Source organism: Lynx canadensis, chromosome B4, assembly GCF_007474595.2.
Source record: "Lynx canadensis isolate LIC74 chromosome B4, mLynCan4.pri.v2, whole genome shotgun sequence".
Taxonomy (NCBI): Eukaryota; Metazoa; Chordata; class Mammalia; order Carnivora; family Felidae; genus Lynx; species Lynx canadensis.
In genome coordinates this window covers 120,323,396-120,341,783 of record NC_044309.1, presented here as the reverse complement: position 1 = coordinate 120,341,783, position 18,388 = coordinate 120,323,396, and the positions used below count along the sequence as shown (strand labels likewise).

The following is an 18,388-nucleotide window of genomic DNA, read 5'->3' as shown; positions in this document are numbered from 1 at the left end:
TTATTTAACGAGAATTCAAATAAAAGCTAAAATGTTTAAAAATTCAAAATGCTATTCATAATGATAACCCTGGAGTATACTATAAAATCTTGAATCACTTTTTGAAAGAAAGCTTATATATGTCAGGAAATGCTTGTTTACACAAAAACCCATTTTGTAAGCACCTTTTACATATGAATAACCTATATTCACTCTCTCCTTCCACCCTATCCCCATCTTATGGGTAGTAACTGGGAATGAATGGGAGGAGTACAGGAAGCTGCTCACCCACTGTGACTCTTTGAGATCATTTATAGCTTATTATATACAATATTAAAAGCACATATTGTACTTAACTATCTTCTTCCTTTCATTTTCTCTCTTATCCAAGGAAAAATAGTTCCCATCCAGTTACCCAGTCTTAACAAATCACTCAAAAAATAGCTGTATTAATAGTTGATATATTACCATTGTGTAATGCATCAGTGATGCTACATCTCCATCCTAAATGGAAAGAAAAATGATAAAGCTGGAAGCAAAATTAGCAAAGAATCAATGCTAGCTTTCCAAAATTCTTTGCAAGATTTTGAATGACTTTCAGAATGTCTATAGAAATCTCTTTCAAAAACCTCTAATTAAACCTACTACTGCTCAACTACCAATATCTAAGACAGTATCTTTCCATTTTATTGTTCTCTCCTCATTATTTCTGCTACATTAGGATTACTGTTTTTCACAAGTTAGCCTGGCAACCTAATTACCTAACAGAGATTCACTGGAGAATCCCAAACCAATCAATTTCTCAAACACAACTTGTTTTAGGTCCTTCGGAGGCTCCTTAAATGTATACAAATAAGTTAAAGGTTTTAGAGGATTAAGTCTCTGAAAAGTGATAACATAAAGGGACTATTTAGTAACTCAACTTGAACATGCCATTCCCAAAGCATTTATGTACTTTTAAGGAATTGTTTCATTCTTCACAATAATCCTACAAGTTATTACCCTCACTTCACAGATGAGGACACTGTGGAGAAGATAAATGTACTATCTAAAGATCTCACAATTGGTAACATCAAGATTTGAATCCAGTCATTTTAACTCTAAGGGCCACATTCTGTCTCCCCAGAAATAATAGAGCCAATAAACACAGAGTACCCCAGTAAAACATAACACATGCCTTCAGGAAAACAATCATTTAAGAGATTTAAATAGCACTCACATATAAATACATAATCTTAGCGCTTTTGATCATTGTAAGACACAGAACTATCAAGAAAGAGCTAAGAGCATTATGTAATATTAATTTGAACTAAAAACAAATGACCTAGAAGTTCAAGTTCCTATCTCACTATTCATGAGCACAATCTTATTTTATTTTATTTTATTTTTTTTTAAATTTTTTTTTTCAACGTTTATTTATTTGTGGGACAGAGAGAGACAGAGCATGAACGGGGGAGGGGCAGAGAGAGAGGGAGACACAGAATCGGAAACAGGCTCCAGGCTCTGAGCCATCAGCCCAGAGCCCGACGCGGGGCTCGAACTCACGGACCGCGAGATCGTGACCTGGCTGAAGTCGGACGCTCAACCGACTGCGCCACCCAGGCGCCCCCACAATCTTATTTTAGTAAGTATTCTGCTATAACACATTTTATAAATGCATCTAATTTAATGCGTTTATTTTTTCAAGATGTTTTGAGTCCTTAAAAAAAAGATCACATGAAATGGCTCTTTGAGCACTTGCAATTTCACCGCTCTTAAGGAAAAACACTACAGTTCAAGAGAAAAAGACACATCACAAAATTCTCTCCCTTAGACATTCATTTATTATTTTAGGTCACAGATAAAAGATTTCTACATAGATCAGAATAGATTATCAACTATATTAAAATGATTTTCTCTTTGTTCCAATCAATTGAAATTAACCAGTTTCAACAAAGTTGTGACTAACACTTAGACCTCATACTGATCTCCTAAAACTCTTAGCTGCACATCAAAAGTTTTCTTCAGAACAGACAACCACCTAACTTCTATGTTCTCCTTCTGCTACTTCACTACCCACCCTGTTAAGACATCATTTGTGTTAAAGTCCTCTCACCTTAGAAGTATTACAAGCTTCTCAAAGAAGCTTATTAAAGAAACCATGCCAACAAAAAAAAAAAAAAAAAAAAAAAAAAAAGAAAAGAAAAAGAAAGAAAAAGAGAAAGAAACCATGCTTTAAGCATCTCTGTATCCACCACAGGATTTACACCTAGAAGACACTCAGATGTTTATTACCCCGTGGCGGTCAATAAAGATAAGCAGTTACTGGAAGCTTTCCATTATTGTCCTAAATTAAAACTTTTTTGACTCTTCATTATGAAAAGTTTCAAATATATAGAAAAGCTGAGAAAAGATGAAGGTATTTTAAGTGGATATTTTCCACTTAAGAGTCAACTGTTAACTCTAATTAAATTTTGAGGCTCTTTTTTATACAAAAATTACTAAAACAAAATGTAAGACAATCTTTTGCACTCTATTGTTTACTTATTCACTTCATATTCTTTAAAATAGATTGGCAGAGAAAGTTACCTACTCAAAAGTATTTTTTCTCAACAACCTATCTTTAAGCAAAAAATGGCTGTAAAATAACCTACTGTAAAAACTACTGGTCAAAATGTAGACTACATATTGATACAAACCTAATTTATAATTTTTTAAAGCTATTTTGCTAACTACAAAGTTGAACTCTTGCTGAAAACCAGACAGCTTAAGTAATAAAAATCTAAGTAGATATACACCAATGTGTCTAGGATTTCCTAATAGTAATCATGACCTCCAGTAACCTATCCCTCAAAGCCACCAGGGATGGTTTCTGAGACATAGATATTCCCTGTGAATCTCTATTTTACAGATCTTTTGTGACTGGTCAGTGGTGACAACCATCATGCACTGTATTTTTCATATGATTTGGGGACAATGTTCCTTTCTCAAAATGATAAAACAAAACCTAAATTTTTATTTAGATTAAATTAAAAACAACTTGTTATTTAAGAAGACTCAGAGATAACAAGATATACACCTTAAAATTATTAAAGATAGTCTATGGTCATTATTGACCTAAGCAACTTGACTAACACTTTCAGCTTTCTACAATCATTTCTTTTATTTAAAACTTTTATTTATTATCATTTAACTTTTTATAATAATTTAATTATGCCTTTGCCTACACAATATCAGCAAGCCTCACCCATGAATACTGGCATTTGTATAACATAATGTAGATTTTGCAGTAAGGAAGGGACTATGTCCAAGCCTACATTTGGTAGAGCGGCTAGAATAATGAATATCAGTTAAATATTTATTACATATTTTTAAAATCAGTCTATCTTCATTATCTTCATAGGAAGAGTCATTTAACTGAGGGTGTTTTAAAGCTTACACAGCTGTCAAAGCAAAAGAAACAGGGCAGCAAATGTAACTTTTAAGACAAAAATAAGATTAAAGCTGACTTATTTAAAAAAAAAAAGTCTATTCTAAAACTGGATAAAAAATAATCATAAATATGAGACTAGAAGACTATTAATAAATGTTGTTAAATTCATTTTAAGAGTAGTCTCCTGGCAAGAGAATCTTGTGTCAAAATAAACAGAAATACCTAATAGTAATAAATGAATGTTTAAACAGTAAACACACCCACATATACACTCTTTTTTAAAAACATCTTCCCCCAGGGGTGCCTGGGTGGCTCACTTGGTTCAGCATCCAACATCGGCTTAGGCCATGATCTGATGGTTCGTGAGTTCAAGTGCCACATCAGGATCTGCCCTGAGCATGGAGTCTGCTTGGGATTCTCTTTCTCTCCCTCTTTGCCTCTCCCCAGCTTGTGCTTTCTCTCTCTCTCGAAATAAATAAATAAACTTAAAAAATATTTTTAAAATATTTCTTTAAAAAAAAAATCTTCCCCCAAAATAAATGCCCGAAGTTGATACAGTAGAATTGAAAGATTTTTCAAAATGTAGAGTTATTTTTCTACTCAAAGGAAGTAAAAGGTATACTGGTGAGACAGAAACTATATTTATATAGTGCTTTTATTATAAATTAAATATAATAGCAGCCTTGATAGTTATAATATTCTTACCTAACAGAGATGGTGATGATACTTCAATTTTTAAGGGATATGTATGTATGTATATGTATGTGTGTGTGTATACATATATATATATACACACACACAAAGCGACCATTTCTCACTTATGATTGATACATATAATTTGGCCAAAGATTTCCCTTTAATGGTTTGTGTAATAAAGTAGAATTTAAAAACTAGAAAAGTTAACGAAATCCAATTAAAGGCATTTATCTCAGAAATCTCTCTAAAATACATATTTTTATAAAGGAAATAAGAATATGTTTGAAAAGAACACCTATATTTAGATACCATTTTAATCCTAAACATGCTACTCTGCAGAACTACAAAGTCTGTTATAAAGTTATAACAGAAACACAGCAGAACAAACTCAATGCCCAGTAATTTACTACCTATCAGACATCATAAAAGTTTCAGAAGTAGAGGAGTAAGGAATATTTCACTGAATTTTCAAAAATTAAATGACCCTGAGATCTTGCCATTTGCGACAACATGGATGGACCTAGAGGGTATTATGCGGAGTGAAATAAGTCAGACCAGAAAATCATACCATATGATTTCACTTATATGTGGAATCTAAAAAACAAAACAAATGAATAAACAAACAAAAAGCAGAAACAGACCCATAAATACAGAGAACAAACTAATGGTTGCCAGATGAGAAGATGGGCAAAATGAGTGAAGAGTGGGAGGTACAGGCTTCCAGTTATGGAATAAATAAATCACGGGGATAAAAGGTACCGCATAGGGAATATAGTCAATGGTAAATAGCATTGTGCGGTGATAAATGGTAGCAACACTTATGGTGAGCACATCAAAACGTATAGATTTGTCGAACCACTAAGTAGTACACCTGAAAATAATCTAACATTGTGTATCAACTATACTTCGCTAAAAAATAAATTAAATAAATAAGATAAAAGTAGATCCTCTGCTCCGAATGCCTAAAATAAAAAAGACTACAAAAAAGTTTGGCAGGAATGTGAAGAAACTATAAATGCTGATGGATACAACCGCTCTGGAAAAACTGACGCTGAACAAACACGAACACTATTACCCAGCAATTCCATGTCTAGATAATGTGTCATATATACCAATGGCACATTAAGAATGTTCATAGCAGTTCCCCATATATTAATGAAAAACTGCTATGTTCAGCAACATAGATATATCCCATGAACATACATTTAAGGAATGGAAGCCAAACTACAGGAGCACAAATACCATGATTCCATTTAAATAAAGTTCAAAAACAGGAAAAGTTACTCTCAAGTGTCAAAGGACCATATAGCAGTTACCCCTAGAGAGAAGGTGGGGAGAGGTAATGACTACAAGAAGATATGAATATTAGCAATGTTTCCTTGATCTGAATACTGGTTATACAGGTGTGCTCACTATGAACATTCATCAAGCTATACGCTCATGATTTGTGCACTGTTCTGCATAAGTTCTTAAAAATACATTTATATTTAAAACTCTAAATAGGCACAATTTTCATTCCATAAATGTCACCCTGAAATGTCTTACGTCTCTATTGAGATTCTAGAAAGAGTAAGGGTTAGGAACTAAATAGTATTTAGTCTAAATACTAGTAAATTTAGTATTTAGTATTTACTAGTATTTTACTAGTATTTAGTATTTACTAGTATTTAGTATTACTAGTATTTAGTCTAAATACTAGTAAAAAATAAATAGTATTTAAGTCTAAATAGTAGCTTCAAATGCTAAGAAGCTATAATTAATTATCCATTTTAACATGTTTACAAGTTGTGTTTGGTTAAGCTTACCCAAATAATACCTTTTTAAAATCTTAATTTTGCATACAAAATTATTTTGTATACAAACCTAGCCTAAACACCTTATTTAGTTGCAAAAAAAAAAAATCAACTTTACACTTTTCTTGAAACTCTTAGGAATTGTTCATTGCACTTCATGAATTACTCACTATGAGATGTTTCTTCAATGAATATCTTTCAAAAACAATAAAAACTAGCAAAAACTGGTTTTGGAAGCATAAAGCCAGAATAATAATAATAACAGACATCCAATCATGTACAATGACGTTACCATGCACACAAGTAAATTTTTATTTACCAATTCTTTTTATCTTGCTACATTCCAGGTTTCATAAATATGTACTTTTTTTCATCTGTTCTGTAGGTGCTTTTATTACTACTCCACTCCTCTCAGAAACCTTCATTTAGGTTAAAAAGTCAAAAGTTGTACATGATCTGAAATTATAATTCATCGTGTACTGTTGTGAACTTCAAATAACTTTGGCAAAAAGTACACAGGGAGAATCTCCTAGCCCTAGTACCTAACCTGATGTTTACTTCAAAGTCAAATTTAAGATCATATAATCTGCTATAAAACACAAATGCAATCAAGTACACTGTATGCTAGATCAAGAAAGACTGCGAGGGGTGCCTGGGTGGCTTGGTCGGTTAAGCATCCGACTTCGGCTCAGGTCATGATCTCACGGTCCATGAGTTCGAGCCCCGCGTCGGGCTCTGTGCTGACAGCTCAGAGTCTGGAGCCTGTTTCGGATTCTGTGTCTCCCTCTCTCTCTGCCCCTCCCCTGTTCATGCTCTGTCTCTCTCTGTCTCAAAAATAAATAAACGTTAAAAAAAAAAAAAAAAAAGACTGCGAGAGTTTAAAAAAAAAAAAAAAGCTCTCAGTCTCAGTGTCCCTTTATGTGGGGGAAAAAAGACGAAGAAGAATATCCTTTTCATTATTTTACTCCTGGCTTCTCTAAGATCAACACTGTCATACATAACTTTCTGTGATGATAGAAAGTTCTATGCCTGCGATGTCTAATATGGTAGTACTAGCCATATATTGCTAAGGAACATTCCAAATGTGACTACTGCAACCAAATTTAATTTTTACGAATTGTAACAGGCATATGTAGCTTGTGGTTACCATGCTGGATAGCACAGCTCCAGATTATCTATCTTCTATGATTCCCTTTTAATAAAAAATGAGATAACTAAAAAAGAATTAAAACTTCGAGTAAGGGAAAAATTAAAATGAGGCTTCAACTCCAAGGTGGTTACAGATGTAGCTATTCCTTAAGGAACTAGCCAGTAGTCCAGATAGGATACTCAGTTTAAAACACCGTAGGTTTGAAAGAGGCAAAGAAAGAAGATTCAAAACTACATCCAAGAATGTAGATCCATCCACAAAACCACGAATACATTCCAAAACTATCTTTTTCCACAAAGCAATAAATTTGGATGTGGGGGGTGGGGGATATAGTGGTTTCCTAAGAGAACCCAATTCTGGCAGTGAGCAGTGAGAATGGCTGTATTATTGTGCAATATCTAATTAATTACCTATTATTTGTGCCTGGTTTTCATGTTCTATGAACAACAACAGAAGCTTCAACATTATCAGAGAATTTCAGCATATGAACTGCTGATATAAACACAAACACCTAGAAATTCTTTCGGTTAAGCACAAAGATACTATTAGGTTACATCCTTAATAAATAATGCAAAATTTAGTACATTTGGTGTTCTTTGATTTGCCAAAAATATAACTGATTATAAAAGCTAGTGTTGGAGGTTGATCATTTACATAACTTCGTGGCCTCATTAATAGCTTAAGCATTCAATACTCCAGAAACCACTTATTTTTTAGTGAGCTTGGTGAACTGAGAAAACGATGTTGAAAAATGACGAATCAATCAGCATTTAAGATAAGATCAGCTCTGAACTTAAAGACTTCTAACCAAATGGCAATAAAAACAAGATTTACAGTCAGATACATACCACATACCAGCAATCTATCACAAAACCAAGGTTCCTACTTCATAAAAGGATAACCAAAGCCAATTGAGTCTTTAATATACTTGTTTGGCAAATAAGCTGATTTTGGAAAAGTCACAAATAATGTATATCCACAACTGTATGACTGTGACAGTTACTGGAAAATATGTGTAATAAATCCCAAACGCCTTACAATCCATATGTTTCACTTGTAGAGAAATAAAAGTACTTTTAGAAACAGTAATTTTTATTTTTAAAGAATATATTTCTACAGAGGTTTTAAACCTGGAGGTTTTTCAATCCTTTAAAAATTCCAACAGAAAACTGTTAGTAAAATTTAACACTAACAATCCTCCACATTTCTGAGAACCATCTGTTGCTCTCTTAAGTCAAATTAAAAAATAAAAAATAAAAATACAACTCATTCAAATGACTCTGCTAAAAGAACAGTTACTTTTAAAATAACTTTGAAATCAGTATATCTCAAAACACATTTACCGACTATTCCACAAATGTACCCCCTTCTGATAATAAAATCAAGTTAAACACAAAAGAATGTTACAGAAGTCTATTTTCCAGAAAATAGACTTTTATTTTATATAAAATAAAAGGGGAATAAGAATGCACTAAATAAGAATGCATTTAATGTTGGAAAATTTAACTGAGTATTTTGCCAATAGCTTACTGACAAATTTGAAAAGGAACACAATTTTTAATCCAAAACAAATACTTTGCTAAAAATCTAATATGCTCCTTTACTCAACAGAAACATTTATTTTATTAAGTAATCAAAATTAAATTACAAGATGGGGTGATATATCAAACAATATATTTGTAACCAGGAGATTCAGGGCATGTTTAAAAGCGTTTATTTTTGTATGACTTCATTAGATGGAAATGAGAAGTAAAGAACCCATTACTTTTGGCATTTCTTAACATAAAAACATATATGCACATTATACTACTTATTAACATGTGCATTTTTGCCAATGGACTCTGAATTAAAACTTACCTGTTTTGTTGACTTTTTTGTGCCATTGAAAATCTTCCAAGCTAGCCCATTGCCACCACTGGCAATGTGTCGACCAACATCAAATTCTCTAGTGACAGGATTTCCCATTACAGCACTAGTGACATCAGCTGTTACTTTCGTAACAGTACTCTTTAACTTATTAAGCATGGACTCCATGGCTGCAATATTGAGTAGTTACCTAGAAACACAGGGGAACGGGGGAACATTGATCATTTGTTTTTACTTGTTTCAGCACTTAACATTCATTATTTAGTCTGAAAACTTAATATACCCCAAAAAAGGAATGAAACAATTCTAGAGTATAAAAGCTACATGTTGGTTTTGTCTTCAAAGAACCCAATACATTCTAATGCAATTTAAATCTAGGAACCAAACTGTTCCTTTCAACCTCAATTATTACAGACCAGGAAGAGAAAAGACACTTGACGCTGACATGAATGTTGTTTAACTATATAACATGAACCTTCAATACTTTAAGGGTATTAGAGGGCCCAAATCTTTCTTCAGACTAAAAACAGCCATATAAAACCTGAAAGGAGCTAACGCTATCTATACTAAACAAGAAGTTTGTATTTGATACAAGTTTCATTCACTAATAAAATAATCATTGAGGGGCACCTGGCAGCCTCAGTCACAAGAACTTGTGATTCTTGATCTTGGGGTCGTAAGTTTGAGCCCCAAGTTGGGTATAAGATTACAAAAATAAATAAATAAACTTCAGAAAAATAAAAAAGAATAATGATATAAGGCGCCTTGGTGGCTTGGTTGGTTATGCATCCAACTGTCGGTTTCAGCTCAGGTCAGGATCTCATGGTCATAGGATCAAGCCCCACATTGGACTCTGTGCTGGGCATGGAGCCTGCTTGGGATTCTCTCTCTCCCTCTCTCTGCCCCTCTCCCCAGCTTATGCTTGCGTACACTCGCTCTCTCTCAAAATAAATAAATAAGCATTAAAAAAAAGAGAGACAAAGAAAAGCATTTGGAGAAATTTTAAAAATAATAAGTAAAATAACTACTGTTGACCTATGAAATCACTCAAGAATATCTTCTGAAAGAAAAGCATTGATGGCAAAAGGACAGTAAAACATGCACAAGCAGTAAGTCATAAAATATTTTTTCTTTTAATATTTATTTATTTTTGAAAGAGAGAGGGAAGGAGGGGCAGAGAGAGAATACCAAGCAGGCTCTACCCTGTTAGTGCGGAGCCCAATGCAGGGCTCCAACTCATAAACTGTGAGATCATGACCCGAGTCAAAATCAAGAGTCAGATGCTTAACAGACTGAGTCACCCAGGCACCCCTCATAAAATATTTTTAAAATTTTACACACTTCTGGCCATGATGTAGGAACAAAGACTGAATTTATCCTCTTACCTTAAACAGCTAGAAGCTGGACAAAATGTATGAAATAAATGTTTTCAGGCAGCACAGGTAGGTAATCCCAATGAGAAAGCAAACTAACAAGGTAAACCCCAGGATTGCTCCAACTTTCTGCCTAGAGGTACACTGCAAACCACAGAGTAGAGAGCAGAATTCCAAGCAGCGGTCTAGCTGAGTTAAAGAGTTGAGGAGAGGGGCTCCTTGGCGGCTCAGTTGGTTAAGCGTCCGACTGCGGCTCAGGTCATGATCTCACAGCTCATGAGTTGGAGCCCCGCGTCAGGCTCTGTGCTGACAGCTCAGAGCCTGGACCCTGCTAAAGATTCTGAGTCTTCCTCTCTCTCTGACCCTTCCCCGTTCATGCTCTGTCTCTCTCTGTCTCAAAAATAAATAAATGTTAAAAAAAATTTTTTTTTTTTTTTTAAAAAGAGTTGAGACAAATTGGAGTTCAAGGATGCAGAAGTGCCTAGGAGTTCTGGGATACAATTTCAAAGAGAAAGGGGAAAATTAGGGAACAAGAGAGAAAGAGAGAAGGAAACTATGCTAAGAAAGAGCTCAGAAATTTTCAGAGAAATCTGATGCACTGTTGAACACTAAAATGCCCACACATGGTATGAAACTCCACCAGGTCAGGCAAGGACCAACTAGAGAGCTGTAAGCTGAATAGTTCCAGAGTCCACACAGGGCTGCAATTCATTTAATTTCTCACCAGCTAGAGTAAAGTACTCAACGCTCAACCAAAAGCATTCAGTAGAAACCCCAAAAGAACCATGCCTTAGTAGTGAGAAAAACTGTTCTCAGAGTAAAATCTACTCTAAACCTGCCCTAAAAACCTAAAAGTAAGCCTCAAATGATCAAACTAATCATGAATTACTTAACTGACCAGAATGAAACCCAATACTCATGAAAGAAAGACAAAAAAATTTCAGAAACCTAACAATGTAACATTCACAATGTTCACCATGCAATCAATAAATATTAGATTTGCCAAGAAGAAAATGTGCTCATAATCAAGAACAAATCAGTCAATAAATCCTCCAAAATGATAGGTTATAGACATTAAAAACATTAAAAAGCTATCATAAAGGAACCTGGGTGGCTCAGTTGGTTAAGTATCCAACTCCTGGTTTAGGCTCAGGTCATGCTCTCACAGTTCGTGAGTTTGAGCCCCCTACTGGGCTCTGTGTTGGCAGCACAGAATCGGCTTGGGATCTTCTCTCTCTTTCTCTATCTGCCCCTCCCCTGTTCACTCACTCTCTCTCAAAATAAATAAACTGAAAAAAAAAAATCTATCACATATCTAAGTATTTCAAGGAAAACATGAACATAATGAAGAAAATAGAGTCTTTTTTTAAAAACCCAAATGAAAATTCTAGAGATAAAAAGTAAAATATTTCAAATAAAAAATTTAGAGAATATGATTAACAAATTAGAGAAAGTAGGAAAAAATAATTAGTAAAACCTGAAGGGAGAGTAAAAGCCTAGGGAAAAAAAAAATGAACAAAGTCTCAATGACCTGTGAGACAATATCACAGTATAATATATATAACTGAATCCCAAAAGTAAGAAGGAAAAGGGAAAAATAATATTGGAAAGCATAATGGCCAAAATGTTTCTGAATTTGATGAAAACTATACAAGGTGTCAAGAAATTCAATAAACCACAAGCAGGATAAACAGAAAACCATGTTTGGACATGTCATATTAAATAGCTAAAAGTCAGTAAGAGAAAATCTTAAAAGCAGCCAGAGGGAACAGGAAAATTACATAGAAAGGAAAAAAGATAAGAATTTTCCCCAGACTTCTAATCAGAAACTATACAAGCCAGGGAACAACTGAATGGAGGTCTGTAAACTGCTAAAAAAAAACAAACAAAAAAACAAAAACACCTGTCAACCTAGAATTCTATAAGGCAGGGGAAAAAAAACTTACAAAAATAAATGTGAAATATTTCTTCAGGAAAACAAAATCTGAGAGAATTTGTTGCCAACAAATATTCACTAGAAGAGATATTAAAAGAAGTCCTTCAAACAGAAAAGAAAAAGATACCAGATGGAAATGTGAATCCATAAAAAGAATGGAGGACACTAGAAATAAAAATTACGTGGGTTTATAAAAAAAACTTCTCAAGTTATTTTTAAAAGATAACTGATCATTTAAAGCAAAAAAACAAAATACATATACCTATATATATATATATATATATATATATATATATAGGTATATGTAGAAGTAAAAAATATGACAAAAGAAAACAAGCACAGGAGAGGAGAAATGGAAGTATATATTTGAGAGATTCTTCTATTATATTTCAGGTAATATAACATCACTTGAAAATAGATTATAGCAAATTAAAAAAACATTAAATCCTAGGCTAATAAGTAAAATAATAGATACAGCTAAAAAGTCAATAATGGAAATAAAATGGAATCCTAAAGTAAGATGAATACAAAAAGATGTAGGAAAAGACGAAGAAAGGAACAAAGAACAACTGTAACAAGTAGAAAACAAATAGCAAGAGAGTAGATTTAAATCTGACCCTATAAATAATTACATTAAGTGTAAATGATTTAAAATTCCAATTAAAAAATGAGACTGTCGGCGCCTGGGTGGCGCAGTCGGTTAAGCGTCTGACTTCAGCCAGGTCACGATCTCGCGGTCCGTGAGTTCGAGCCCCGCGTCAGGCTCTGGGCTGATGGCTCAGAGCCTGGAGCCTGTTTCCGATTCTGTGTCTCCCTCTCTCTCCGCCCCTCCCCCGTTCATGCTCTGTCTCTCTCTGTCCCAAAAATAAATAAAAACGTTGAAAAAAATAAATAAATAAAAGATGAGACTATCAAATTAGATTAAAAAGCAAGACCCAACTATGTACTGCTAACAAGAAATCCACTCCAGGGGTGTTGAAGTGGCTCAGTCGGGTAAGTGTCTGACTCTTGATTTCAGCTCAGGTCATAATCTCATGGTCGTGGGATCAAGTCCCACACTGGAGCCTGCTTGGGATTCTCTCTCTCTCCCTCTCTCTCTGCCCCTCCCCAGCTCATGCACGTTCTTGCTGTCTCTCTTAAAATAAATAATAAACATTAAAAAAAAAAAAGTCCACATTACAGGATGACTTAAAACTGAAAAAATGTTAAAATATACCAAGCAAGAGTGGCTATATTAATTACAAACAGAATAGGCAACATTTCATAATAACAAAGATGTCAATTCATCAAGAAAACATAAAATCTTAAATGTGTACATACTGAATAGGAGCTTTAAAATAAAGACAGCAAAAAATGACTGAAAGAAACAGACAAATCCATAATTATACTTAGAGACTTCAAGGATCCTCTTTCAGAAATAAATGGACATAGACTGAGCCGACAAAAAAAAAATCAGTAAGGATATAGAAGACGTGTAAACAACACTATCAAGCAACATGACCGACTCATAATATCCTACTTGACAAGAGCAGAATGCATTTTGTTTTCATGTGTACATGGAACATTAATTAAGACTAACTATACTCTTGGGGCTCCTGGGTGGCTTTGTCAGTTGGGCGGCCAACTACAGCTCAGGTCATGATCTCGCAGTCTGTGAGTTCGAGCCCCGCGTCGGGCTCTGTGCTGAGCACTCAGTCTGGAGCCTGCTTCCGATTCTGTGTCTCCCTCTCTCTGCCCCTTCCCTGCTTGCGCTCTCTCTCTCTCTCTCTCTCTCTCTCTCAAAAATAATTTAAAAAATTTTTAAAAATAAAAAAAAAGACTAACTATATTCTTGGCCATAAAACAAATCTCAACATATGTAAAACTACTGAAATATAAAATACATTATTTGACCACAAGGAAATTAAACTAGAAATCAGTAGTAGGTAAATATCTTTTTAAAAAAATGCAAAACATATTTGAACTTCTCAAATATGTATTAAATACTTCTCAATAACCCAAGGGCTAAAATAAATAAGTCACAGAAATTTTTAAATACTTTGAGGTGACTGAAAAGTAAAAATCTGTGGGATGTAGGCAAGCTGGTGACTAGTGGAAAACACACAACTTTAAATGTTTATATGAGGGGGGAAAAACACCAAAATTAGTGCTGTCACCTTCCATCTTAAAAAGCTAGGGGAAAAAATAAAAAAAAAACAACTAAACTCAAATTAAGTAGGAAAAAGAAAATAATGAGTAGAAATCAATGAAACACATTGAATTTAATGTAACACTCTATTTTACAGAAATAAAAGAAAAATCAATGAAGCCAAAAACTATGGCTTTAAAAAGCCACTAGCTACATTAAGAAAATGTTTAAAGACACAAATGACCAATATCAGAAATACAGGAAATCCTACAGATTCTAATCCTATATAAACCCCAGATTTTAAACAATAAGGTATTATAGATGACTTTATGCCAATTAATTCAACAACTTGGATGAAATGGAAAAAATCCTTGAAAGCCAAAACAATTGACTTAAGAAGGAACAGGAACTCAGAATAGTCCTACATAAAAGAAATCCAATTCATAACTACAACCTTTACCACAAAATATACTCCAGGCTCAAATGGCTTCCCTGTTGAATTCTATCAAATATTTAAGGAAAAAATAAAAACAAGATCTGTACAAGCTCTTCTAGAACATAGAACAATTTTCATGTCATGTTATATAGTCAGTATTGTCCTGATACCAACAACTAATGACCCAAGAAAACTGCATACCAATATTTCTCATCAACATGCAAAAATCCTTAACAAAATATTAGCACATCAAATCCAATAAACCCAACCCTATAACCAAGTGAGATTTATCTAAGGAATGCAAGGTTGATTTAACACTCAAAACAAATTCATGTAGGGGCGCCTGGGTGGCTCAGTAGGTTGAGTGTCCGGCTTCGGCTCAGGTCATAATCTCGCAGTTTGTGAGTTAGAGCCCCTTATCGGGCTCTGTGCTGATAGCTCAGAGCCTAGAGCCTGTTTCAGATTCTGTGTCTCCCTCTCTCTCTCTGCTCCTCCCCGGCTCATGCTCTGTCTCTTTCTCTCTCTCAAAAAATAAAAATAAAGATTAAAAAAAATTTTTTAAAAAAACAAATTCATGTAATTCACCATACTAACTACATAATGGGGGAGGGGCATGTGATCATCTCAATAAAGGCAAAAAAAGATTTTTAACAAAATTCAATACATATTCACAATAAAAATTCTCAGCTTAGAACAGGAAAACAAAAAACAAAAAAAAACTTCCTCAGGGCTCCTGGCTGACTCAGTTGATAGAGCATGATGCTCCTAATCTCAGCGTTGTGAGTTCAAGCCCCACATTGGGCATGGAGCCTACTTTAAAAAAGGAAGGAAGTAAAGAAGGAAAGAAAGGAACTTCATCAATCTGATAAATAGAATCTTTGAATACCTACAGCTACTATTATATTTAAAAATAGGGGCGCCTGGGTGGCGCAGTCGGTTAAGCGTCCGACTTCAGCCAGGTCACGATCTCGCGGTCCGGGAGTTCGAGCCCCGCGTCAGGCTCTGGGCTGATGGCTCAGAGCCTGGAGCCTGTTTCCGATTCTGTGTCTCCCTCTCTCTGTGCCCCTCCCCCATTCACGCTCTGTCTCTCTCTGTCCCAAAAATAAAATAAAAATGTTAAAAAAAAAAAAAATAAAATAAAAAAAAAAAAAAATAAAAATAAAAGATTGATTGCTTTCTTCCTAAAGTAAAAATTTTTACTTTTACCACTTCAGTTCAAAATTCTAATGGAGGTCTTAGCCAAAGCAATTAAGAGAACAAAATAAAAAGGTATTCGGATCATGTACAATGAAAGTCAGAAGGAATCTACAAAAATGCTACTAGAATATGAGTTTAGCATTACAGTAGAATGTAAGAATGGAATATTTTTTTAAAAAAGACTATTTCTGGGGCACCTGGGTGGCTTGGTTCGTTAAACTCCCACTTCGGCTCCAGTCATGATCTCATGGTTCACGGGTACAAGCCCTGAGTCAAGCTCTGTGCTGACAGCTCAGAGCCTGAAGTCTGCTTCAGATTCTGTGTCTCCCTCTTTCTCTGCCCCTCCCCCACTCACGCTCTGTCTCTCTCAAAAATAATCATGAAAAACAATTTTTTTAAAGACTATTTATACTAGAAACAAACACTGAAATTTCAAATATACCATCTCAAGAACATGAAACACCTATCTAAATTTAAAAGATATATAAGACTTGTACAATGAAAATAAAAAACTGCTGAGAAAAACTGAAGAAGACTTAAAGTAAAGATTGTGGGGGCACCTGGGTGCCTCAGTTGGTTAAGCGACCAACTACTGATTTCGGCTCAGGTCATGATTTCATGATCCTGAGATTGAGCCCCATGTCAGCTCCTCACTCGGTGTGGAGCCTGCTTAAGATTTTGTCTTTCCCTTTGTCCCTCCTCCGTGCATATGCATGTGCATGTTCTCTAAATAAATAAATAAATATAAAAAACTTAAAAAAAAAAAGGAAAGATTGTGTTTATGAATTGAAAAACTGAATAATGTTAAAATACCAATTTTCCCTACTGATCTATATACTCAATGTAATCCCAGTGGAATCCCTGAGGCTTTTGTAGAAATTGATGAGCTGAACCAAAAATAATACTCTTGAGTAGGGGTAAAGCTTAGTGGTAGAGCATTTGACTGCAAAAATAATACTCTTGAGGATACAGGCTTCACTAAATTGTCAAAGAGTCCATGGCACAAAAAGAGGTCTAAACCCTGTAACTTTCTTCAACTTCTGTGTTTACTCCTTCCTAAAACTGATTTGCCTGACAAAGTCTGTGTCCTACAAATCTTCCTTAACCCACACTTTCCTTACAATTTTCTCCCACTTGACCAAAGAAAAGTATTTTCTCAGCTATCCCAGTCTTATTATAGGGCATTTCCCTGGATATAAAAAACTTTGAAGAGTAGGGTAAATGCAATTCAAGAATGCATTAATACTGAAAGTCCCTTAAGAATAAAGCAAAAAATATTGGGGCGCCTGGGTGGCTCGCTCAGTTAAGCATCCGACTTCAGCTCAGATCATGATCTCACAGTTCGTGAGGTAGAGCCCGGCATCGGGCTCTGTGCTAACAGCTCAGAGTCTGGAGCCTGCATCGGATTCTGTTCTCCCTCTCTCTCTGCCCCACCCCTGCTTCTTGCACTCTCTCTCTCTGTCTCTCAAAAATAAATAAACATTAAAAAAAAGTTTTTTTAATAAAAAAATAAAGCAAAAATAAGTTCGGGAAAAAATACTAAAGAAGATGTATCCAGCCCAGATATTAACAGCAAGACCCCATGCCTTATCTATCACAGATTTACAATTAAGAAATAAGATGGCTGTCATAGGGATATATAAGAAGAAGTTAATTTCAATCAACAGGCAAAAACTCCAAGGTTTTGATAAAAGTAAAACATAATCACAATATGCAAGTCTAGAAATTAGATCCTTTTTAACAACTGAAACTCTTTTTTTTTTATGTTTATTTGAGAGAGCATATGAGAGGGGGAGAGGAGCAGAGAGGGAGAGGGATAGAATCCAAAGCAGGTTCCGTGTGGACAGCACAGAGCCTGATGCAGGGCTCAGTCCCATAAACCATGAGATCATGACCTGAGCTGAAATCAAAGAGTCCAACACCCAACCAACTGAGCCATCCAGGTGCCCTGTAACTATCTAAACTCTTGACAAAAATTTCAGATACCATCAACTTAAAAACATGCAAAGGAGTATATTGCTTTTCAAAATTATTTAGAGAACACACAAGCAAAAATATTTGGAAGGCCACTGGACTAAGGCAGCACTAGTTTATATCTAATTTTCTCTGTTAATTTAAATTGTGTTGATGTAAATATGACCTACTTTCTTCCATGACAGATTTGAAGTATCTATAAACAGAAATAGAGACTCACTTTCCCTTTTTAATTTAATGCATTTCTATAAGCAGTTAGAAAATGTTGCTGTTGGCATTATGAAAATATTTATTGCATGCCAAGTCGTTCTCTATGAACATCTGCTGCTGATTTTGATGGGGGAGGTGAAGGGACATAAAAACCCTATTTAAAACCTACATACCCATTCCTCTAACTCTGCCTAAGTCGCTACGTATTATATGCCATGTGCTGGTTATACACTGGAAA

At 34.7% G+C, this 18,388-nt stretch overlaps 1 protein-coding gene across 2 annotated transcripts in view; it reads right to left on the bottom strand.

Annotated features, from left to right (window-relative positions):
- Positions 1–18,388, bottom strand: part of SCYL2 (SCY1 like pseudokinase 2) — a 70,573-nt gene that overhangs the window by 44,754 nt on the left and 7,431 nt on the right. For both annotated transcript variants that reach the window (XM_030323480.2, XM_030323481.1), the window contains one exon: positions 8,888–9,086. In XM_030323480.2, coding sequence (XP_030179340.1) covers positions 8,888–9,064 — 177 coding nt within the window. In that variant the 5' untranslated portion in view covers positions 9,065–9,086. The remainder of the gene's footprint in view (positions 1–8,887; positions 9,087–18,388) is intronic.